The 25,557-nt window shown below is 39.1% G+C and overlaps 2 protein-coding genes and 1 pseudogene across 8 annotated transcripts in view; all 3 read right to left on the bottom strand.

Moving 5' to 3' along the window:
• SDHAF4 (succinate dehydrogenase complex assembly factor 4) overlaps positions 1-12,883 on the bottom strand; it is a 38,619-nt gene extending 25,736 nt beyond the window's left edge. For all 3 annotated transcript variants that reach the window (XR_011075010.1, XM_068551570.1, XM_068551571.1), the window contains exon 1: positions 12,776-12,883. Coding sequence is in view for 2 of the 3 variants with exons in the window: in XM_068551570.1 (XP_068407671.1) it covers positions 12,776-12,839 (64 nt within the window). In the remaining variant the exon portion in view is untranslated. The remainder of the gene's footprint in view (positions 1-12,775) is intronic.
• A 5,250-nt stretch (positions 12,884-18,133) lies between these two features.
• The window catches only part of FAM135A (family with sequence similarity 135 member A), a 119,698-nt gene continuing 112,274 nt past the window's right edge, over positions 18,134-25,557 (bottom strand). For all 5 annotated transcript variants that reach the window (XM_068551564.1, XM_068551565.1, XM_068551568.1 and 2 more), the window contains 2 exons: positions 25,351-25,464; positions 18,134-19,157 (listed from right to left, as the gene is read on the bottom strand). In XM_068551564.1, the coding sequence (XP_068407665.1) occupies positions 18,952-19,157; positions 25,351-25,464 (320 nt within the window). In that variant the 3' untranslated portion in view covers positions 18,134-18,951. The remainder of the gene's footprint in view (positions 19,158-25,350; positions 25,465-25,557) is intronic.
• Positions 24,129-24,909, bottom strand: LOC137769702 (homocysteine-responsive endoplasmic reticulum-resident ubiquitin-like domain member 2 protein pseudogene; annotated as a pseudogene).

Below are 25,557 nucleotides of genomic sequence, written 5' to 3'. Positions count from 1 at the left end.
TGAAAAATGGGGATATATCTCCTACCTTGTAGGGTAGTTCAGAGAAATGAAGCAATGCGTATGTCTTCATGTGCACACATTGAGTGTATTAATAACTTGAGCCTAACTGTGGGACACAGAAGTCAATGTGCACAAGGGTTTTGAGTAAAGAACAGAAACGTGAGTGTACCTTGGGGAAAGAAGGAAGAGTAGCAAAGTATAAGTTTGAGAAACTGGTCCCTCAGTCTGGCTTTGGGCAGTTCTGAAGGAACTTTATCTACATAAAGAAGGGTAACAAGGAAAAGCCAAAAGACCAGTTTTCTCAAAGGACTCTGAGACCATGGAACCATAAACAGAACTATTTTTGTAGTTAGGTAAGCATGTGTCAAAATGCAGAGGAAAAGAATTTCCCTCATTTCTGCACAGTACAAGATCAGATGGGATACTGCGCTCCTTTTGAGAAACAGGGAAATGCACCATAAAGCCCATGTCTTCTTTTTCAAGGGGTGGTTTGGCCTTATCCAGGGCCTATTCAGAATTGTGTTTACAAGTACATTACAGGCAAGAAGATGGCATTCTAAAAGAAGAACTAATAAAAGCAAAGGAAAAAGAATGAATAACCACTAAAAAATAAAAACAGTTGTTCAAAACTTCTGTTGTGGTAATTTGATAGAGATGTCAAAACCCTATAGCCCTAAAACATCTAAAAAGGTAAAAAAAAAAATACAAAACAATTCTAAATCAGAGGAAGAACCTTTAAGGAAGTAAATAATGATAAGCTATCAAAGCAGTCCTGTAAGATAAACAAATACTTAAGCTGCTACATAACCTGTGTCTTTCTCCCCTAGAGTTTACGTTACAAGGCTCTCAGGACAGCAGGGAGAGAGCACTGTCTTATGAGCCTGAGCAAAACAAAAAGCCTGTTAGAGGCCATGACTCAGGGAGGCTCACGCATTGAGTAAAGAGTGATTTGGAAGATTTTAAAATGTGCACATAAACCACTGGGGGAGATCTTGTTAAAATGCAGATTCTGAGTAGGTCCGGTAAGACCGGAGATTCTGCATTTAAACAAGCTACAAGGTGATGCTCGAGTTGCTGACCCAAAGAGCAAGGAACTAGAAGACAACATCTAGTCAACAAAGAGAACAGTTAAGGAAGAAAAAGTGTCCATCTCAACCTTCATTCTGACTGGAGATGTAAAAAAGAAAGACCCTTCTGATATTTTGAAGCCACTAGTTGACCACACCTGTGTTTATGCCTGATTACACACTATCTGCATGGTCCAAAGACCCACGGGAGCATCTCACTATAAAGTGGATCCAAGTCTAAAGTTGAAGTGCTGTCAGACACATGGCAAAAGCAGAAGCAAATCCTCTGAGGACAAATACTCTCTCAACCCATGTCTTATGGAAGTCTCGCAGAGGGAATCCCAGTAAAACATTCAAGGAAACAAGCTATCATAAGCAAGATCATAAAGATCTATATACTGAAATAACTGAAGTCAGAAATAACTACTTAATGTGTTTAAGGAAATAAAAAAGGAGCCAAACAGAGAAAGGAGTAAGAGACTGTGAACAATGACTAGGCCAACATTAAAAACACACACACAAAAATTTAGAAAGATAACAATTTAAATTTAAAGCTCAATAAAAGGGCTAAATAGCAGAATACATACAGTTGAAAAGAGAATCTGTGACCTGGAATAAAGTTCTAAAGAAATCGTACCTAAAAAAGCATAGAGACAAAAAGATGAAAATAATAAAAGAGATGTCAAAATATTTGGAGGATAAAATGAGATCTAACAAATGTTTCTTTACTCATAGTTCCAGAAGGAGATAATGGAAAGACCAGGAGATGTCCAACAGACAGGAATCTTCAGATGCAGGAAGCACAGAGAATTGCATGTAGAAAAACAAACAAAAAAACCCACAAAAAACAGAGAAGCAAGAACTACAATTCTGCATCCTGTGGAAGGAAAACCACATTAACAGCAGACAGACAAAATGAAAAGGCAGAAGACTTTGTACCAGACGAATGAACAAGATTAAACCCCAGAAAAGCAGCTAAATGAAGGGAAGATAGGTAACCTTCCAGAAAAAGAATTCAGAATAATGATAGTGAAGATGAACCAGGACCTCGGAAAAAGAATGGAGGCATAGATCGAGAAGATCCAAGAAATGTTTAACAAAGACCTAGAAGAATTAAAGAACAAACAAACAGAGATGAACAATACAATAACTGAAATGAAAAATACACTAGAAGGCATCAATAGCAGAATAACTGAGGCAGAAAAACGGATAAGTGACCTGGAAGACAGAATGGTGGAATTCACTGCTCCGGAACAGAATAAAGAAAAAAGAATGAAAAGAAATGAAGACAGCCTAAGAGACCTCTGGGACAACATTAAATGCAACAACATTTGCATTATAGGGGTCCCAGAAGGAGAAGAGAGAGAGAAAGGACGCAAGAAAATATTTGAAGAGATTATAGTCAAAAACTTCCCTAACATGGGAAAGGAAATAGCCACCCAAGTCCAGGAAGCGCAGAGAGTCCCAGGCAGGATAAACCCAAGGAGAAACATACCGAGACACACAGTACTCAAATTGACAAAAATTAAAGAGAAAGAAAAATTATTGAAAGCAACAAGAGAAAAATGACAAATAACATATAAGGGAACTCCCATAAGGCTAACAGCTGATTTCTCAGCAGAAACTCTATAAGCCAGAAAGTAGTGGCAAGATATATTTAAAGTGATGAAAGGGAAGAACATACAATCAAGATTACTCTACCTGGCAAGGATCTCATTCAGGTTCGTTGGAGAAATCAAAAGCTTTACAGACAAGCAAAAGCTAAAAGAATTCAGCACCACCAAACCAGTTCTACAACAAACGCTAAACGAACTTCTCTAAGTGGGAAACAAAAGAAAAGAAAAGTACCTACAAAAACAAACCCATAACAATTAAGAAAATGATAATAGGAACATACATATCAATAATTACCTTAAACATGAATGGATTAAATGCTCCAACCAAAAACACAGGCTTGCTGAATGGATACAAAAACAAGACCCACATATCTGCTGTCTACAAGAGACCCACTTCAGACCTAGGGACACATACAGACTGAAAGTGAGGGAATGGAAAAAGATATTCCATGCAAATGGAAATCAAAAGAAAGCTGGAGTACCAATACTCATATCAGATAAAATAGACTTTAAAATAAAGAATGTTACAAGAGACAAGGAAGGACACTACATAATGATCAAGGGATCAATCCAAGAAGAAGATACAACAATTACAAATATATATGCACCCAACTTAGAAGCACCTCAATACATAAGGCAACTGCTAACAGCCATAAAAGAGGAAATCGACAGTAACACAATAATAGTGGGGGACTTCAACACCTCACTTACACCAGTGGACACATCATCCATAATGAAAATAAATAAGGAAACAGAAGTTTTAAATGACACAATACCAGATAGATTTAACTGATATTTATAGGACATTCCATCCAAAAACAGCAGATTACACTTTCTTCTCAAGTGCGCATGGAACATTCTCCAGGATAGATCACATCTTGGGCCACAAATCAAGCCTCGTTAAATTTAAGAAAATTGAAATCATATCAAGCATCTTTTCCGACCACAACGCTATGAGATTAGAAACCAATTACAGGGAAAAAAACATAAAAAACACAAACACATGGAGGCTAAACAATATATTATTAAATAACCAAGAGATCACTGAAGAAATCAAAAAATACCTAGAGACAAATGACAATGAAAACACGATGATCCAAAAACCTATGGGCTGCAGCAAAAGCAGTTCTAAGAGGGAAGTATACAGCAATACAAGCCTACCTCAGGAAACAAAGAACATCTCAAACAATCTAACCTTACACCTAAAGGAACTAGAGAAAGAAGAATAAACAAAACCCAAAGTTAGTAGAAGGAAAGAAATCATAAAGATCAGAGCAGAAATAAATGAAATAGAAGTAAAGAAAACAACAGCAAAGATCAATAAAACTAAAAGCTGGTTCCTTGAGAAGATAAACAAAATTAATAAACCTTTAGACACACTCATCAAGAAAAAAGGGAGAGGACTCAAATCAATAAAATTAGAAATGAAAAAGGAGAAGTTACAACAGACACCACAGAAATACAAAGCATCCTAAGAGACTACTACAAGCAACTCTATGCCAATTAAATGGACAACCTGGAAGAAATGGACAAATTCTTAGAAAGGTATAACCTTCCAAGACTGAACTAGGAAGAAACAGAAAATATGAACAGACCAATCACAAGTAATGAAATTGAAACTGTGATTAAAAATCTTCCAACAAACAAAAGTCCAGGACCAGATGGCTTCACAGGTGAATTCTATCAAACATTTAGAGAAGAGCTAACACCCATCCTTCTCAGACTCTTCCAAAAAACTGGGGAGGAAGGAACACTCCCAAACTCATTCTATGAGGCCACCATCACCCTGAAACCAAAACCAAAGATACTACAAAAAATGAAAATTACAGACCAATATCACTCATGAATATAGATGCAAAAATCCTCAACAAAATACTAGCAAACAGAATCCAACAACATATTAAAAGGATCATACACCATGATCAAGTGGGATTTATCCTAGGGGTGTAAGGATTCTTCAATATATGCAAATCAATCAATTTGATACACCATATTAACAAATTGAAGAATAAAAACCATACGATCCTCTCAATAGATGCAGAAAAAGCTTTTGACAAAATTCAACACCCATTTATGATAAAAACTCTCCAGAAAGTGGGCATAGAAGGAATCTACCTCAACATAATAAAAACCATATACGACAAGCCCACAGCAAATATCATTCTCAATGGTGAAAAACTGAAAGCACTTCCTCTAAGATCAGGAACAAGACAAGGATGTCCATTCTCGCCACAAATACTCAACATAGTTTTGGAAGTCCTAGCCACGGCAATCAGAGAAGAAAAAGAAAAGGAATACAAATTGGAAAAGAAGAAGTAAAACTGTTACTGTTTGCAGATGACATCATACTATACATAGAGAATCCTAAAGATGCCACCAGAAAACTAGTAGAGCTAATCAATGAATTTGGTAAAGTTGCAGGATACAAATTTAATGCACAGAGATCTCTTGCATTCCTATACACTAACAATGAAAGATCAGAAAGAGAAATTAAGGAAACAATCCCATTCACCACTGCAACAAAAAGAATAAAATACCTAGGAATAAACCTACCTAAGGAGGTAAAAGACCTGCACTCAGAAAACTATAAGACACTGATGAAAGAAATCAAAGATGACACAAACAGATGGAGAGATACACCATGTTCTTGGATTGAAAGAATCAATATTGTGAAAATGACTATACTACCCAAAGCAATCTACAGATTCAATGCAATCCCTATCAAATTACCAATGGCATTTTTTACAGAACTGGAACAAAAAATCTTAAAATTTGTCTGGAGACACAACAGACCCCCAATAGCCACAGCAGTCTTGAGGCAAAAAAACGGAGCTGGAGTAATCAGACTCCCTGACTTCAGACTATACTACAAAGCTACAGTAATCAAGACAATATGGTACTGGCACAAAAACAGAAATATAGATCAATGGAACAGGATAGAAAGCCCAGAGATAAACCTATGCACCTATGGTCAACTAATCTATGACAAAGGAGGCAGGGATATACAATGGAGAAAAGACAGTCTCTTCAACAGTGGTGCTGGGAATACTGGACAGCCAAATGTAAAGGCATGAAATTAGAACACTCCCCAACACCATACACAATAATAAACTCAAAATGGATTAAAGACCTAAATGTAAGACTGGACACTAAAAAACTCTTAGGGGAAAACATAGGAAGGACACTCTTTGACATAACTCACAGTAAGATCTTTTTGATACACCTCCTACAGTAATGGAAATAAAAACAAAAATAAACAAATGGGACCTAATGAAACTTAAAAGCTTTTACAGAGCAAAGGAAACTACAAACAAGACGAAAAGACAACCCTCAGAATGGGAGAAAATATTTGCAAATGAATCAACAGACAAAGGATTAATCTCCAAAATTTATAAACAGCACATGCAGCTCAATATTAAAAAAACAAACAACCCAATCAAAAAATGGGCAGAACACCTAAATAGACATTTCTCAAAAGAAGATATACAGATGGCCAAGAAGCACATGAAAAGCTGCTCAACATCACTTATTATTAGAGAAATGCAAATCAAAACTACAATGAGGTATCACCTCACACCTGTTAGAATGGGCATCATCAGAAAATCTACAAACAACAAATGCTGGAGAGGGTGTGGAGAAAAGGGAACCCTCTCGCAGTGTTGGTGGGAATGTAAATTGATACAGCCACTATGGAGAACAGTATGGAGGTTCCTTAAAAAATTAAAAACAGAATTAGCATGTGACCCAGCAATCCCACTACTGGGCATATACCCAGAGAAAACCATAATTCAGAAAGACACATGCACCCCCAATGTTCACTGCAGCACTATTTACAATAGCCAGGTCATGGAAGCAACCTGAATGTCCATCGACAGACGAACGGATAAAGAAGATGTGCTACATATATACAATGGAATATTACTCAGGCATAAAAGGGAACGAAATTGGGTCATTTGTAGAGACGTGGATGGGTCTAGAGACTGTCACACAGAGTGAAGTAAGTCAGAAAGAGAAAAACATCGTACATTAACGCATATATGTGGAACCTAGAAAAATGGTACAGATAAACCGGTTTGCAGGGCAGAAATAGAGACATACATGTAGAGAACAAACATATGGACGCCAAGGAGGGAAAGCAGCAGGGGTGGTGGAGGGATGAATTGGGAGATTGGGATTGATATATATATACTAATATGTATAAAATAGGTAACTGATAAGAACCTGCTGTATAAAAAATAAATTAAATTAACAAGAAAAACAAAAAAACACCTGGACACAAAGTATAATGAAGAACTCAACATTAAAGGAAGATCTAAAAAAGCAGTCAGATAAAAGACATATTACTAATAAAGGAACAAAAATTAGACAGATGACTTCCCAATAGCTATAATGAAAGCCAGAAGAGATAGAGCTGTGAGAAAATGATGCAGCCATTGAAACCACCTTTCAAGAACAAGAGAGAAATAAAACAAACCATATTTTCAGATTAAAAATAAAATATATATTTAGGAAAAACCACAGAACTTTATCACAAGATTGTCACCAAAGGGAACTTCTAAACAATGTACTTTAAGAAACTGATCCAAGGACTTCCCTGGTGGCGCAGTGGTTGAGAATCCACCTGCCAATGCAGGGGACACAGGTTTGAGCTCTAGTCCGGGAAGATCCCGCATGCCGCAGAGCAACTAAGCCCGTGCGCCACAACTACTGAGCCTGCACTCTAGAGCCCACGCACCTAGAGCCCGTGCTCTGCAACAAGAGAAGCCACCACAATGAGAAGCCCAGGCACCATGATGAAGAGAAGCTCTCGCTTGATGCAACTAGAGAAAGCCCACATGCAGCAACGAAGAACCAACGCAGCCAAAAATAAATAAATAAATAAATAAATAAATAAATAAAAATTTAAAAAGTTGTTAAAAGAGTAAATCCTAAGAGTTCTCATCACAAAGAAAATAAATTTATAAAAAGAAACTGATCAAAAAAGTAAAGTGTGAGATAAAATAGAAGATGAAAGTTTTATGTGTTGACTGTATAAAAGTGTAATAACAATATTGATTTGTGTTACTACACAATTCCACCCTAACACACACACGAGAAAACACACACACACACACACACACACACACACCCCTAAAAGGCTGAACAACAGAGGTGGAGGGTGAGTGAATTCAAAGCATTTTTAAGCTTTGTACTGTTTAGGAGGAGAATAAAGATATTAATTAACTTTTGACTTCCTTAAGCATGCATTTAGATTTCAAGGGTAACCAATAAAAAGCAATGTGTATCTTCCAAAGCAGTGTGTATATTCATTTTTTTCCTCTTTTTCCAGCAGAGGAAACAAATGAAAAAAGCAAACACTGAATTCAAAGTATGACAAATAGAAGGTGTGAAAAATAAGATGGTAGAAATAAAGTCAATTTTATCAGTAACTATAATTGTAAATGGATTGAACTCTCCAGTTAAAAGGTATGCTGTCGGACTTCAAAATAAAAACTCACCGAAATCTAGCCGTATGCTGTTTATATGAAGAGAACCATTACAATGGTTCAAAAAAAAAAAAAGGACCAATGTTATGGATGGAAGGTTTGTGCCCAACCCCACCCCACCCCAAATTCATATGCTGAAATTCTAACCCCTGATGTGATGATATTAGGAGGTGGGGCCTTTGGAAGGCAAGTAGATCATGAGGGTGGAGCCCTCATGGTGGATTAGTGCCCTTATAAGAAAGGCTATGAGAGCTTGCAGGGGCCGTCTGCTCTCTGCCACATGAGGATACAACAAGAAGACAGCCACCTGCGAACCAGAAAGCAGGCTCACGCCAGAGACCAGATGTGCTGGCTCCTTGATCTTGGACTTTCCAGCCTCCAGATCTGTGAAAAACAAATGTCTGATGTTTAAGCCACCCAGTCTATGGTACTTTGTTATTGCAGCCTGAGCCAAGACATGTGAGATGCACCATTTCCACATCTTCTGAAAAAAAGGGGAACCCACAGAAAATGGAAAGAAAAATAACAACAATAAGAGAAAAAATAATAACATAAATAAAAGACATAAAACTAAGAGGATCAACAAAACCAAAAGTTGGTTCTCTTAAAAGACTAAAACTACTGTGAAGTCTTTGGTAAAGCTAATATGAAAATGACAACAACAAAAACAAAAACACCCAAAAAAACCAAGAGAAGGCAAAATAAATAATATGAGTAAAAGAGGAGTACATAGCTACATAGAACAAAAGTTTTTTCAAAACCCCAAACCAGGAACTTTATGCCTATATATTTAAAGTATACAAAATGAACAATTTTCTCAAAAAATTTAACTTATCAAAACTGACTTAAGAAAATCTGATAAATACCACAATAATCATTACAAAAATAAACAATAATTTAAAATCTTCCCTCAAAGAAAAGGGCAGGTCTAGACAGTTTTGTAGGCAAATTGTAGCAAACACTCAAGGAACGGAATATTTCAATCTTAAAAAAAAAAAAATCTAATATAGAAAAGATGGGAAGACTCTTGAATTCATTGTAAGAGGCTAGAATAACTTTAATTTCAAAACCAGAAAAGGAAATTGCAAGGCAGGAAAATTACAGGCCAACTTCTAAACAAAATATTAGCATACCAAACCGAACATTATATTAATAATATAATCAACCTGATCAATTTGAATATTTTCTAGAAATGCAAGAGTGATTCAGCACTAGAAAAATTTATAATTCACCAACCCACCATATTAAAGGAGAAAAATGAATTAACAAACAAGATGAAGAAAAATGAATTAGTAAATTTCAAGATTTATTCTGTCTTAAAAAACAGACAACTACATAAACAAAAAAAACCCCAAATCCTTCTAGAAATGGCAAGGGACTTCGTTAACCTAATAAAGGGCACATCTACAGCTAATATTACATGATGAAATATGAACATATTCCCTTTACAATTATGAACAAGTATGCCTATCACCACTTCTAGTCAACATGGTACTGGAAGTCTGAACAAGGACAGAAAAACAAGAGAAAAGAAAAAGATATAAAGATTGGAAAGGGAGAACTAGACTTTCATTATTTGCAGGCAATATTTGTGTCTACCTAGCACCGGCCCCACCAAAATCTGCAAATAAATTATTTAAATTAATAAAGTAATTTAGCCAGGTTACTGGACACAAAATCAATAAATAAGTCAACTGTGTTTCTATACATAAGCAGCAATCAGAAAATGATAATCTTAAAAAATATCAAGCAGTTGTAACCAAATCCCAACAGGAACTTTTTTTTTTTTTAAAGAATTTTATATGGAAAGCAGATATCCAAGAATAGCCAAGACACTTCTGAAAAACAAGATGAAAGGACTTAACCTACTAAATATCAAGAGCTGTTACAAAGGTATGGTTATTAAGATAGGTGTTACATCACAGGAACAGACAAATAGATCAATGGAACTGAAGAGAGCCAAGAAATAAACCCGCGTGCATATGCATATGTAAACTTGATTTATGACAGCTGCGTTACATCAGAGGGGAAAGGTCCAATATATGGACCTGGGACAACTGGTTATTGACATTGTTTAGAAAGTGAAATTGGTTTCCTGCCTCACACCATACATGAAAATCAATTCCTGGTAAAATAAAGGCTTAAATATAAAAAGCCAAACTACAGACCTTTGAGGAGAAAATACAGAAGAATATCTCTACGACCTTAGGGTAGGGAAGGCTTTAAGAAAGACCACAAAGCACAGACAATACACAAAAGGATCATGACAAGATTATAATAAAATTATGAATACCTGTTTATCAAAAGACACCTTTCCTTTGAATCTGTGTGATTGTACAATCAGATCCATTATTTTATTCTGTCTACTGCTGAAGATGATTTTTAAAAAACGACACCATAAGAGCAACAAAAGCAGCCCACAAACTGAGCTTGAGCTTGTATGGCTGTTAGCATAAGTGAGGCCATCTTGGGCCCATATAGGCTTTCTGCTGACCCTACCCAGGACTGTACTGCGAAGTAATTCACTCTCTGTTGTCAAGGGCTTAGCAGTTAATCGACATTGTTTAATAATCATTCGGATCAGGTGGCCTCTATACTCTGTTAGTCCCCAGACAATGAGGAAAATCTTCGCTGACATATTCCGGGCACCCACAAGACCAGTTACCCACTCATAAATCTTAGGAACGCACTTCCTGTTTCCAAGCACATACCTCCATAGTCTAGGTCAACTATAAAACTGTCCCAATGGCCCCCTTAGCGGTTTGGAGTGCGGCTGTTAATTCTTCCTGATGGTTGTCTGCCTGCTCTCAGCCTTTACAGGTAAGTTACCCTATGATAAACTGATTCACCAATTGTATGAACCTGCCTGCCGTGTTTTTCAGTCTCAAGATGCCTTCTCAGCTCAGTAAGCACTTTTTATTCCCTCCGCCCTCAGACAGAGCTATTTGCCATTTACATAAGTAAAAAAGGTATAGTGGTCAAATACACGTAAAGAATATAAATAAGAAAGACAAACAACCCAATAAGAAAATGAAGAGATATTTCATCAAAAAAAGCGAAAAACTTTCGAAAAGATGTTTAACTTCTCTAATCAGAGAAATGCAAAATCGTAATGAAATACCATTTCAACACCCTATAGGCAGACAAAAATTAAATTTTCTGATGCTATCCAATGTTGGCAAGTACATGGAGCAAAAGGAACTCTAATACTGCTGGTAGAAGTATAAATTGCCAGTAGGAATGGAAAATGCCTTTACAGCTTGGCATCATATTGTAAAAGTGAACAGGCCTATGCCACGTATTCCAGGAATTCAACCCCTTGTGCAAGTACACCTACAATGTACACAAGATGTGTAGCAGTCAATCCTGGTGCTTCTAGAGTTACACAACGTCCACTGAGAAGGGGAAAGGAAAAACGTATGATACACTCTCACAACTGAATGAATAATTAATTACAGCATCACATACCAACATGGATGAAATCTCAAACCTGTTAGCTGAAAAAAGCAAGTAAAATAAATACAAATGGCATGAAGCCCTTTCTATAAAGATCAAAAGCTTGCAGTTACACTACTGCATCAGGAAGCAGGAAGCAGGTAGCAGGTAGCCCCTTGGCAATGGAAATATTCTATTTCTTAAACTGGAGAATGGATTCATAAACGTTGGCTTTCCTTCATAACTCGCATGTGTTATGTAAACTTTTGGTATGAAACACTTCATTCTTAAGCTTTGAACATTAGCGAAAAAGGGATATTGAATGAACACACAACGGAGCTTTACACAGTTATTACCTCGAGGTTTGGATAGTATGGGACTTTTACTTTATATATTATTCATTTCTGGATCATCTAAAATTTTTACAACTAACAGGTAGTCTGGGGAGAGATGATTACAGAAAGGAAAACAAACTTTATAGGAATCTAGGGCCCATCAGGAGGAGGGGCGGAATTGTCTTCAATTTAACACAATTTCTCCAGGATGTCCTAAATTAAAACTAGGCTTAGCATACTCTGTGGGTTAAGGCTGTAATATTTTGAGAAAATTTTCCAGCAAAAATGGGTTTTACAAAAGATTGGTTTTTACTGAAAGCACGCATACTTTCTCAGCAACAATTCCTGGCTTCACCTAATTTTTATTATACTTATTTGCCTTCGGCCCACTTTTCCAAAATTCTGCACTTTTCCACTTTTAGTACTGTAGACTGGCAGAGATGCTTTTCGCTGTAAATAAACTAAATAAGAAAATGGTGACTCCACTGCCGCAGGGCCCGCTTTTCCACACTCTCCACGCGCACCACATGCCGCGCGCCCTGAGAACCCCCCAGGACCCAGGACGCCCGCCCCGTTTCGTGGCCATCGCGGTGGCCGCCGGGAAGCAGGCGGCCGGCCAGCGGGGCCCAGCGACTGTCCAGCTCCGGTCCCGCCCTGAGCTCGGGCGGGAAGGACCTGCCGGGGACGAGCGCGGTGGCCGAGCCGGACACGAAGGCTCGGCAGGCCCGGGGCCCCCGAGCCCGCGACACGCCGCTGCCCCGCAGGACGCGTTTCTCGCGGCACCCATGCCTTCGCGACCCCGCCCGCGACCTCGGCCCCGGGGCCGGGCGCCTTACTTGCCGCTCTCCACGCTGTGGCCAGTATGTGGCCCAGCAACGAGGCGAAGCCCAGCACAACCATGACGCCAGCTCCCGCGGCGTCCGCAACAGCCGCGTCTTCCCGGCACGCCCCGCGGGAGGGGCGTGGAGGGGCGGGGGCCTCCGCGGGTGGGCGGGGCCTGTGTGGGGCCTGAGGCGGGGCCTCCGCGGGGCGGGCGAGCGGGGCCTCCGTAGCCAGCGCTGGGAATCCGCGCTCCCGCACCTGGCTGTCTTGCAGGAAAAAGTGGAGCGGCTCGGCCTTCTCATGAAGAACAACCCAAACTACCCTGAACCTCGTGTTGATGAAAACCTCAAATCCTGGCTGAAGTTGGATGAGGGAATGCTTCCGTTTGTTCCTCTCAATCTGAGGCGAAGGTCTCTTGGAAGCTCGCTGTTCCAGTCCACAAATAGCGGGCACCTCTACTCTTCTGCCTGTGCAATAGGCTTCTTTCCCCTCAGTTCCCCGTCTTTATTTTTTTACATTGCTGCTTGTTCAGGGAACTCTGACCCACTGACCGGGTGGCCTGGAAGCTGACTTTTGGGTGCAGCGCAGAGCAGGAGGCTCTCATCTGGTCCCGCTGCTGGGAAGGAGCGCTGCGCGTCCGCCCTCCGGTTCCAGCGGCTCCTGCCGTGCTCGGAGCACTTGTGGCAGGTCAGGAGGCTTCACGGGACCTGTGGAAAGTCTACGCAGAATCACAGTGGAGTACTTCGGGTTTTTGTTTGTTTTCTTCTTCCTTCACTCCTTCCTTTCTTTTTTAGGAAAGTTCTTGGCCAGCTCTCGGGCTCTGGTGATGTCTGACCGAGTAATATCAGGTGGCTATACAATTGAGTTTCTCATCACGAACCGGAGTCATCTGGTCCCCCTAGATAAGGACTCCTTTCACCGGGAGGCAGTGGTATATTCGGAACGCAGCCAGAGCCAAAACCCAAGCAGTTTTCATTAGCAGGTAGCTCGGTAGCTTGCATACACACTTTTCACCCTTAGTTCATATCTACAGCTTAGTGATGAGTTCCTTGTGACCAGCTGACAGAGGAAAAAGTTCAAAGCTGGATTACAGAGGGCTTTGCTCAATGTACTGACCAGCTGGCAAATGACTGCTTTGGCATTTCGAGCTGCATTTAACAGAGGCCCTCGAGGAACAGCAGAGAGAAAAAAGATCCTGCCAGAGGGCAGAACTTTATCTTACACTCTTTGCCTGGAAGGAGATATAGCTTGAGATAAAGATCTACATCAGTTCATGGGCACTGAAATCAAGTGGCCAGGGACTGAGAAAATGTAAAGGTTTTGGAATAGGTTTTTTTTGGAATTAGGACCTCTCCAAATGACCCCAAAGCATGAGAACATTTGGGTCCCATTGAGTGCTCAAAAGAAGGCTCCCTTTTTTAAGGCAAAAGGGCTCTTAATCAGAACAAGATTACTGCACGTTATCTACTGCTGTCTAACATATTATACCAACATTTTGGGGCTTAAAACAATAAACATCTATTCTCTTGCAGTTTTTGTGCGTCCGAAATCCAGGAGCCAGGGTGCCTCTGGCTCTAGGTGTTAAATGAGGTTGCAGTCAAGCTGTGAGCCGGGGCTCCTGTCTCGCATGGAGGCTTGACTAGGGGAAGATCAGCTTCCGAGCTCACGCACATGATTATTGGCAGGATTTAGTTCCCTGTGGCTTTTGGACTGAAAGCCTCCCTCAGTTCCATGCTGCGTGGGCTTCTCCAAAGGTCATTTCACAGCATGGCAGCTGGGTGTCCACAGAATGAACAAGCAGGAGAACAAGGGAGACTGCTCGAGATGGAAGCCACAGTCCTTCTGTAATCTAACCTCAGAGGTGACAGCCCATCACTTTTGCTGAACTGTGTCATTAGAAATGAATGAATTAGCAGATCCAGCCCACCTCAACGGGAGGGGATTACACCGGGGGTGAATGCCAGCAGGTGGGGATCACTGAAGGGCGTTTTAGAGGCTGCTGACCACCATGACCATTCTGCAGGCATCGCTTAGCCTCCTCCCCTCTCCCCAGCTGTGCTTGCTCAGTGCCCCCCCCCCCCAACAAGGGAGCCACGGTGGCACGGAGACATGCATGTGTTAACACAGTTTCCCCACTGCCAAGACTGATGGGCTAGCACCACTACTTGCAGTGACCAACCCGATCGATCCCTGATATAATATGGAATAGCCTGGTGGCAGCTATGCTTACAAGGGACTCTACTATAATGAAGGAGATAGCAATTTGTTCTATAGGAATAGACAATTATTCTGGGTTTGGATTGCTTTCCCTGACTTATGCTTCTTTTAACACTTCACCTGTGGACTTACTGAATACCTTATATTCCATACACTTTATGTATTATCCCATACAACATTGTTTCCTGTGGATACAGATGCCTGTGGGATAAACCAGTCTCATCACGTATCCCATCAGATCAGAAGCAGCTGGTCTTGTAGGACAGCCCTGTTAAAGGTTTACTCTTGGAACTAGGTGAGAAAATGCTTTGGGATGCTGTCCTAAAGGATTTGGCATACGCTCCAAATGAGTTAACAGTGTTCAGTGATAGCTCTGCTGTTGACAGAATAACAGGCTCCAAAGAACAGCAGAGGGATTGACATCTTGTTGTGACGTCTCACACCCTGCCCGTGTATTTTGCTTTCCATTATGGAGAGAAACAGTCTGCCATGGGTCCCATGCAGATTATTGCTGAGTATCGCCACTGCAACTCATTGCCTGATCCTGGGCAGTTTCTGTAGCTGGTCGTATGGGCATCTAAGTAGGTCAAGGCAACCACAGCATTGCTACCATTTAACTGCTGCTCTCCTGGGGGAAAGAACTGGCTTGTGTGCTGCTTGTTCAAAAATGGCTTGGCCCTTGGCTCTGGATTCTTCTCCTGTCATGCAATCCAAACTGCTTGGCCCTGGTCCTGCATCGCGTGTACACGCCTCACTTGGCCCTCGGCATCAGCGTGGGAAATGAGGCTCTAGGAGCTGGTGTGAACGTGCTGACAGCTTGGCCACGACTTTGCTGTAATAAGGTCCCCTGTCTCCATGCATCCATGAAACCGCAGCAAGACTGCAAGCGAGACAAGTAGATACAATCTCAGACCCTGCGCTGCTCGCCATCCGTCTGCACGATTCCCGCTTCTGCTGGTATGCTAATTTTTGTACCCAGAGTGGGGTATAAGGGGATAGATAGTGTTTTCTCTGAATTGGAAGTTGGGATTGCCTCCTGGCCATTTGTAGCTCATGCCCCTAGGTAAGGAGTTAGAAAAAGTGGTTAAGGTGCTAGCTGTGGCGATGGGCCCTGATGACCACGGGGGAAAAGGGAGTGGGGAGAGGACTCCGTCTAGAACTTGGGGGACCTCGTCTCCTGGAATAACCTCTCACACCATGCTGAATTGTAAACATTAAGCAAAGACTATTGCAACCATATAGAGGCAAGGCCACCCAAGCCTCAGATCCTTGGGTCACCCAAAAGGTAAAGAAATCTGATTGGCTGAGGCGCTGGTTGAGCACAAAGAAAACAGGGAATAAGTGGCACTGGTGACACGTCATAGCCATCTAGCTTAATGGCCAGTGGCAGAACTCAGGGCTCTAATTTACCACAGTTTCGTTTTGGTTTGAAATCAGAGAGCTTTGGGACATAAAACATGCTGCTCCCTACATCCTACCCTGGAGATTCTGCTTCAGTTGGTCTGTCCTGGGGCCCTGAAGTTCATCAAGGAAACTTGCAAAGCACTGCTCTAGCTGTAGTTTCTTCCTCACTGGCTCATGCGTGTGCTTATGTAGTTAATAATTTCTTTTCTCTCCTGGTATATTGGCGGGGCAGGTGATGAAGTCACAGTTTTGTCTGTGGGCTGCACACCACTGAGGCAAGATCATTACAAAACCAGACGAGAAATGGACATAACACTGAAATCCTGGACTTGAAACTGGATGGGGGATAATAGCAGTATGTCAGGACGAAGCATTTAAAAAATGTGTGAATACGGTTATTTGTGACGTTGGAAAGGCAAAGAGATGGACTGTATTAGACCTCTGATGTGTTTTTCTATTTGGTGCTCAGTCATCAAACCCATTCCACAGGTTTAGTGAATTCTGGCAGGAGAAACAGTCCCATCTTCTGCTGGGGAAGCTGACGAAGTCCGATATACTCACTGTCTTGGGTGCCTGACAGCCTGGGTGCTGGCACGAGACTAAGCCTGTCAGTCGTATGATCTCACCAGACTCTGAATCTGGAATGAGTGATGCAAGTAAGTGGATGTCTGGGATCCAGTTTTCAGAGGCTGAAACATACACGAACCTCCAGCTCCCCTGGAGTTGGAACTTGCCTATAATTTTGGTCATAGTCTAGCTTCCTCGGTTTCTACCAGTTTTCCAAGAGTGGTTCTCCAGCCTCTCCATCAATTCTGCGAGCTACCTATATTCTTCCAATAAATTCTTTTTCTGCTTAAGTTAATCCCAATGGTTTTTGTTGTCTGCAACCCAAAATTCTTACTGGTATACACTTCAGTGAGATTTATTCTCTAAGAGTCAGTTACGATCACTGCCCCTCTCCCTCAGAATCCCACCCCACCCCTGCACTCTGAATTTGGAGGTGAACAGCATATGACAGTTTCCCTGGTAAATCAGAAGTTAAATCTGTTGGACTTGAAACCATAATCACTGGTGCGCTTTTAAAACTATTAAAACAACCAACAACCAATCAACCTACTATGATCATAAGAGCAGTCTTCCCTTAAAAAGAATGATATGATTATGAATAAGAATGAATACTTTGATAAATCTGAAAGATTATTCAAACTTAGAATAAGCTGAACTTCTTTTTTTAGTTAAAAAAAAGAAATAAAAAGAAATAAAAGAAAAAAAGTATTGTATTTCAAACTCAGGACCAAGGAATGTGAAGATGAAAAATGTGTATAGCAAAAATAAAAATATACCTCTAGTATTCTGAAAATAAGCAAGTGTTTTAGCTGTTCCTCCAGATAGTCATTTGTTCATTTATTAGCAGCAGAGGCAACAACACAACGCTAAAAATAAACATGCATCAATTGTACAATACACACTTACAAAAGCCTATCTATCCTTAGTGCATTATTTTTTCACAAGTAAAACAAGAAAGGAAAATAGTGAATTTAATGCTATTCAGCACCTTGAATAAAGTCAAAAGACTTTACATCTCCATATATCAAAACATTTGCATCTGTATCACCAAACATGTAAAGTTAATTATTTTGTTCCATTTGAAACATGAATTATTTTATTTACATTACTCTTTAGTTCAACAAATTTTAACAATGTTTAAAAATTATCTAAATTCATAAAAGTAGTTCATAAATTTCAACATTTAATTATTATGTACATACAAGGAAGTCCATGAAAAAAGTTAAAGAAATGTAGTCAGAAAGTTCAAGCAACATTTCCAAATTTAGCAAAATTCCAACCAAATCAAGGCAGAGGGCATTCAAACATTCAAAAATCTCTAGATGCTGCTAAAATGAACATGAAAAGTTCCAGTAATAAAAGTCAATATGAGAAATAATGTTGAAATCACCAGTAGAAAATATATTTTAATAGGCATGACATATGTTTACTAGCAACAGTAATAATGATTCTTTTATAGAAAATGTTCATAACGTTGTCATATATGAACTACCCGATTTGAGAGGGCAAAAGAGTTGATTTCAAAAAATATATTTTAGCAGCCACAATTTTATTTCCAGTTAAAACATAGTAAAATGTTAAAAGTAAAATTTATGATTAACTAAATAATACCCCAATACTAGAAAATTTAAAATCCCATGCTATTCTAGCAATAATGGCCTCTAATACGATGTGTCTGATGTGAGGATTGTGGAAAGCCAATAATAAACAATCAGACATACATATGGGCTTAGAGTTTCACTGAAATACTTATGTAGCAAAATATATGAAAAAGTAATAGAAAAGTAAAAAGATAAAATTAAAAAAATATTGCACAGCCACATTACCTAGAAAGTAAAGTTGATGTTTAAAAAGCTCTAAACATGGATGATATAAATTATCTTCCATATAAAAAGGTATAAATATTTCTTAGAACTTATCAGCATCTACAGTTTAATATAATACATTATCTGAATCACTGTTGAATGAGGTAATTGTCAAGTCTCTACCAATGCATTTAATCCTAATGGAAATATTTGAGGGCGGCAACCAGAAAGAATTTCTCTAAAAATATTTCCGAATCCAGAACAGCTATATGTGCAGCTCTCCCAATGAGTGAATCAGCTGTATTGGGCAATGCATTGATGACATTATATCGAACCAAGTTACAATCCTTGCTTTGCAGAACCGGGCGAAGCAAGTTGTGGATCATTTCTGAATAGATCTGTCCTATGGAACAAATAGAAAAAAGGAAAATCGGTTCACAAGAAGAACTGAAAAAAAATTCGATGCCAACTTTTATATAATTTATAAAATTTAGTTACATTATTTCCGTTTAAAGCAGAAAATTGTCTTTTAAAAGGTTTTTTAAAAATATCACTTGAATATCACTTTTGAGACTGTTTTAGAGAAAATATAACCACATTATTTATCTAGTCAAGTAAAATAACTTTATCATACATTATTCTTGCCAACTTGATATTTTTAATTAAAAGCAATGAATATAACAGAGCAAATAGTTTTCTTCAACCTTAAGTCAATTATGACTCACTATGAAAGTAAAGGAGCCATGCTGAGACATTCTGATAAAACAAAATTTAAAACTTGAGTCAAGAGCAAATACTTTAAAAAAGTTTCCATGGCAGCCAACGTTATTCCACATATTTCCAAATTATCTTGAGAAAGAAGAGCAACTTCCCATAATGAGAAGAACAATGTGAGTTTGGCTCAAAGGTCAAATTGAGAATTTTTTTTTTTTTTTGCCTGCAGGTTTATTTAATGCTTGGTTTTGCTTTTAATTTCAAAGTTGTGCTCTTCTCTCCCTCTTTTTGGTTAATTCTTACAATGGATTTATTGAGGGCATGCAAAGCATAAAAGGTAAAGGTTACATACATATACACATACAAGCACAAACTGCCTTAAAAGGGGCAAAACAGTTTTTAATGCTCATGCATTACTATATTACTAACAGATGATATGCTAACACATATCCATCAAACGTGAATTTTAGGGAGGCAGGTATTAAATTTCAGGGGAGAGGCAGGATGTAGCCTTGAGGAATGATGAGAAGCGAATAATATACAGAAGCATAATTAGAGAAAGAAGAGAGGTGTTTAAAAGAGGGATCAATATCATTTAGATTTCATAAAAAACGGTTTTTAGAAATTTACTTTTTTTTAATTGAAGTATAGTTGATTTACAATATTATATTAGTTTCAGGTGTACAAACATATTGATTCAATATTTTTATAGATTATACTCCATTTAAAGTTATTATAAAATATTGGCTCTATTCCCTGTGCTGTACAATATATATCCTTGTAGCTTATTTATTTTACGCATAGTAGTTTGTATCTCTTCTTTTCTTAAAATTTTATTTATTTTTGGCTGCGTTGGGTTTTTGTTGCTGCAAGCGGGCTTTCTCTAGTTGTGGTGAGCGGGGGCTACTCTTCAATGCGGTGCGCAGGCTTCTCATGTTGCGGAGCACGGGCTCTAGGCACGAGGGCTTCAACAGTTGTGGTGCGTGGGCTCAGTAGCTGTGGCTTGCGGGCTCTAGAGCACAGGCTTAGTAGTTGTGACACACAGGCTTAGTTGCTCTGTGGCACGCGGGATCTTCCCGGACCAGGGATCGAACCCGTGTCCCCTGCATTGGCAGGCGGATTCTTAACCACTGCGCCACCAGGGAAGTCCCAGTAGTTTGTATCCCTTAATCTCCTATCTCTATCTTGCCCCTCCCCCATCCCTCTTCCCACTGGGAACCACTAGTTTGTTCTCTGTATCTGTGAGTCTGTTTCTGTTTCATCATATTTGTTCGTTTGTTTTATTTTTTAGGTTCCACCTATAAGGGATATCATATAGTATTTGTCTTTCTCTGTCTGACCTATTTCACTTAGCATAATGCCCTCCAGGTCCATCTATGTTGCTGCAAATGGCAATATTCCATTCTCTTTTATGGCTGAGTAGTATTCCATTATGTAGATACACATCTTCTTTGTCCATTCATCAGTTGATGGACACTCAGGTTGCTCTGATGTCTTGGCTACTATAAACAACGCTGCTATGAATACTGGAGTGCACATAAGTTTTGGAATTAGTATTTTCTTTGGCTATATGCCCAGAAGTGGAATTGCTGGATCATATGGTAGTTCTATAATGTTTAAAATTTTTAGAAACTCCATACTGTTTCCCACAATGGCTGCACCAGTTTACATTCCCACTACAAATGTACGAGGGTTCCCTTTTCTCCACATTCTCACCAGTATTTGTTATTGTGATCTTGATTTGCATTTCCCTTATAATTAGTGATGTTGAGCAGCTTTTCATGTGCCTGCTAGCCTCTGTATGTCTTCTTTGGAAAAATGTCTATTTAGGTCTTCCGCCCATTTTATAATCTGTTTGTTCGTTTTTTTTGATGTTGAGTTGCATGAACTGTTTACATATTTTGGCTTACTGGTCGTATCATCTGCAAATATTTTCTCCCATTCAGTAGGTTGTCTTTTTGTTTTGTTGATGGTTTCCTTTGCTTTGCTGTGCAAAAGCTTTCACACTGAAAACTTTATTTAGGTCCCATTTGTTTATTTTTGCTTTTGTTTCCATTACCTGAGGAGCCAGATGCAAATATGCCTATGACTTATGCCAAAGAGTGTTCTGCCTATGTTTTCTTGTAAGAGTTTTATGGCTTCTGGTCTTACATTTAGATCTTTAATACATTTTGAGTCTAATTTTTTTATATGGTGTGAGAAAATGTTCTAATTTCATCTTTTTACATGTAGTTGTCCAGTTTCCCCAGCAGCACTTATTGAAGAGACTATCTTTTCCCCATTGCGTGTTTTTCCCTCTTTTGTCATCGATTAATTGCCCATAGGTGCGTGGGTTTATTTCTGGGGTCTTTATTCTGTTCCATTGATCTATGTGGCTGTTTCTGTGCCAGTACCATGCTGTTTTGATGACTGCAGTTTTATAGTATAGTCTGAAGTCAGGGAGTGTGATTGTCCAGATTTCTTCTTTTTTTCTCAAGATTGCTTTGGCTATTTGGGATCTTTTTTGGTTCCATATAAATTTTAGGATTATTTGTTCTAGTTCTGTGAAAAATGCCATTGGTATATTGATAAGGATTGCTCTGAACCTGTAAATTGCCTTGGGGAGTATGGACATTTTAACAATATTAATTTTTCCAGTCCATGAACATGGATATCTTTTCATTTCTTTGTATCATCTTCAATTTCCTTCATCAATGTTTCATGGTTCTCAGAGTATAGGTCTTTCACCTCCTTGGTTAAGTTTATTCCCTAGGTATTTTATCGTTTTTGATGCGATTTTAAACAGGATTCTGTTTTTGCTTTCTCTTTATCATAGTTCATTATTAGTACATAGAAAAGCAAATAGTATCATGCCATCTGCAAACAGTGACAGTTTTACTTCTCCCCTTCCAATTTGGATGACTTTTATTTATCTTTCTGTCTGATTGCTGTGGGTAGGACTTCCAATGCTATTTGAATAAAAGTAATGATAGTGGACATCCTTGGTTTGTTCCTGATCTTAGAGGAAATGCTTTCAGCTTTTCACCGTTGAGTATGAAGTTAGCTATGGGTTTGTCATAAATGGCCTTTATTATATTGAGGTAGGTTCCCTCTATACCCACTGTGATGAGAGTTTTTATCATGAATGGATGTGGAATTTTGTCAAATGCTTTTTCGGCATCTATTTTTTAAAAAATATTTATTTTTATTTATTTGGCTGTGCTGGGTCTTAGTTATGGCATGCGGGATCTTCAGTTGCAGCATGTGGGATCTTTAGTTGCAGCATGCAAACTCTTAGTTGTGGCCACGTGGGATCTAGTTCCCTCAGCATGGATCAAACCCAGGCCCCCTGCATTGGGAGCGTGGAATCTTAGCCACTGGACCACCTGGGAAGTCCCTTTCGGCATCTATTGAGATGATCATGTGATTTTTTATCCTTTGTTTTGTTAGTGTGGTGTATCACATCAACTGATTTGCAGATACTGAACCATCCTTGCATCCCTGGGATAAATCCCACTTTTGGTGTATGATCCCTTTAATGCGTTGTTGAATTTGGTTTGCTAATATTTTGTTGAGGATTTTTGCTTCTATGTTCATCAATGATACTGGCTTATAATTTTCTTTTTTTGTGGTGCCTTTGTTTGGTTTTGGTATCAGGGTGATGCTGGCATTGTAGAATAACGTAAGTCTTTCATCATCTTCAATTTTTTAGAATAGTTTGAGGATAGTTGTTATCTCTCTTCAAATTTTTGGTAGAATTCACCAGTGAATCTGTGTGGTCCTGCACTTTTGTTTGTTGGGAGGGTTTGTTTTTTTTTTTCTGATTAAATTTCATTACTGGTAATCATATGTTCATATTTTCTATTTCTCCCTGATTCAGTCTATGGAGATTTTACATTTCTAGAAATGTATTAATTTCTTCTAGGTTGTCCATTTTATTTATTTATTTATTTATTTATTTATTTATTTATTTATTTATTTTTCATAATTGACCTTTTATTTTAAAAAATTACAGGGAGCAATTTCTAGAATCTTATTTTATAAAAGTACTGCCTATATCAAACATTTTATATCACTATTAATTCCACTGAAGAGCTGCCTTTTTTTTTTTTAAGGTACTAATTCCAATTGATGGGATACATGCCCTTAAAATAGAAAGTTTCCATTTATTCAAATGTCAAAATTAAGATTATTGAGAAGTTTATTGCTTTATGGCTGGGCAAGATGCTACTAGCACATCTTAGGTAAGTAATATTCTTTGTTAAAAACTATGAGGTCATTCTGTTTAAAACTTTCAGGATAATTCATAGAAAATAGATATATTTATTCAAATTATACATTGAAGGGCTGAGATATTAGCTATAGACATTTATACGTGAAGCAGCTCTTTAAAGAAGACACACAAACAGGTCTGTCTTGGTATAATATATATAATTGAAATTAATAAAACCTGGAAGACCAATATTATTACACTATGTTCCGTTAAGATCTTAACAAAAAAAAAAAATCCCACATTTAGTAGTCCATTTGTGCTTAAAATACTCATATGCATGAGAAGCTTTAAGGAAAAAAACACCTCTATACATGATGATGAAAATAAAGTAATCAATGTTTTGAAACTGCACTGTTATTTAAAACACTTTCCCAAATTCAGACCCTCCTTTGCAGCCGGCACAATTTTTCAGGTCTCACTGGCAACCTGGGAAGGCCCCTCTAGTATTCGTGAAGTAAAGAAGGTGGTGATAAAAGACCAAGCTGCTGCCATTAATCCAGGCCTTTGAATTGCACTGGCATCTTCACCTGCATCTTCTCCACTCTCATCTTCACGCCCATCATCCATAAGAAGCTCCATTTCTTCAAGTTCTAGATTGTTTGCATTCTGCACATCATTGTTGACTTGGGAATTATTGTTGGGAGCCTGTTGCTGACCTCCTTCTTGCCTAAAAGGAAACCATCCAGCTCGGTGTAAATAAACCAGTAGCATGGCTCCCATTACCACGACGAAGCGACTAAAAGAGGAATAGCAGTACACGATGCTAGGGGGCACGGCGGCCCGTGAGGACGTGCACATCCAGCCTAGCCGGTCTCCACTGAAGTCTTCTTCGTTCAGCACTGGACCTCCCTGTGCGTTCCTCTGAACATTCGCATCCATGGGTCGATTTTCTTGGGCCACTAGGTTTGGAGCCGGTGAGGGTTCTTCTCCAGGAACATGTGCCACATTTAGAGGCTGTGAAGCAGCAGGCTGGGCTGGACTGGCATTTGATGTGGCCTGAGCTGAAACTGCAGCTTGATATTGCGTATCATACTGATGGGTATACATCTGTTGCCACCACAGCATCTGCAGTGGGCTGAAAGCGGGATACCCTGGGAGTCCAGCCGGAACAGCCTGCCCAGGAAGCTGGTTGTCTACATTTCCTTGCATTACATATGGGAACTGATGACTAGTCATCTCTTACGATACTTGTATTTTTGTGGCATCAGACATTGTAACTATTCCTCTTTCATTTCTTGATGAGTCCGCTTGCTGCCATCTTTGACTAAAAGTAAAGTACAGCCAAACATGCAGCATGACCATTACTGCAACCACCAATCCCAATCATCCGGAGGAAATTAAAGCATGGATTACTTTTGAGGCAATAAAATGGAGAAGCATTGGTAATTAGATGAAAAAAGGATTTCAAAAGAACAACTACTGCGTCATTGGCCAAAACATCTTACGCAGCAAAAGAAAAAGAAAGGAAGAAAAATGGAGGAAGGATAGCTGTTACTATCAGTGGGTGTAAAAGGAAGTCGAAGGAAAGAGAGGACAACAAAAAGAAGGGAGAAGACAACTGCAAGAAAACTTTGGGAGAAACTCATGTGTAGACCTAGCTCTTTGAAATACTTCTAATTTACTTTGTTACCTGACTGTTTGTCCTTTAAAGCTGTCTTGCACATTTCAATGCGGGCAGAATGATAAGGAACGTAGCGATCCTGCAGGGAGCCCACTAGTACAACATTTTTGAAATAGTGAAGCCCTGTGAAGAAAAAATACTGAGTTACAGTGCAATAATTAACCAGATTTGAAATAACTTATTAGCATCATATTAAGTGACCATAAACTTTATTTC

The sequence above is a fragment of the Eschrichtius robustus genome, chromosome 9, assembly GCF_028021215.1.
Source record: "Eschrichtius robustus isolate mEscRob2 chromosome 9, mEscRob2.pri, whole genome shotgun sequence".
Classification (NCBI taxonomy): Eukaryota; Metazoa; Chordata; class Mammalia; order Artiodactyla; family Eschrichtiidae; genus Eschrichtius; species Eschrichtius robustus.
Note: the sequence above shows the minus strand (reverse complement) of the source record. Positions and strands in the feature narration are given on the sequence as shown.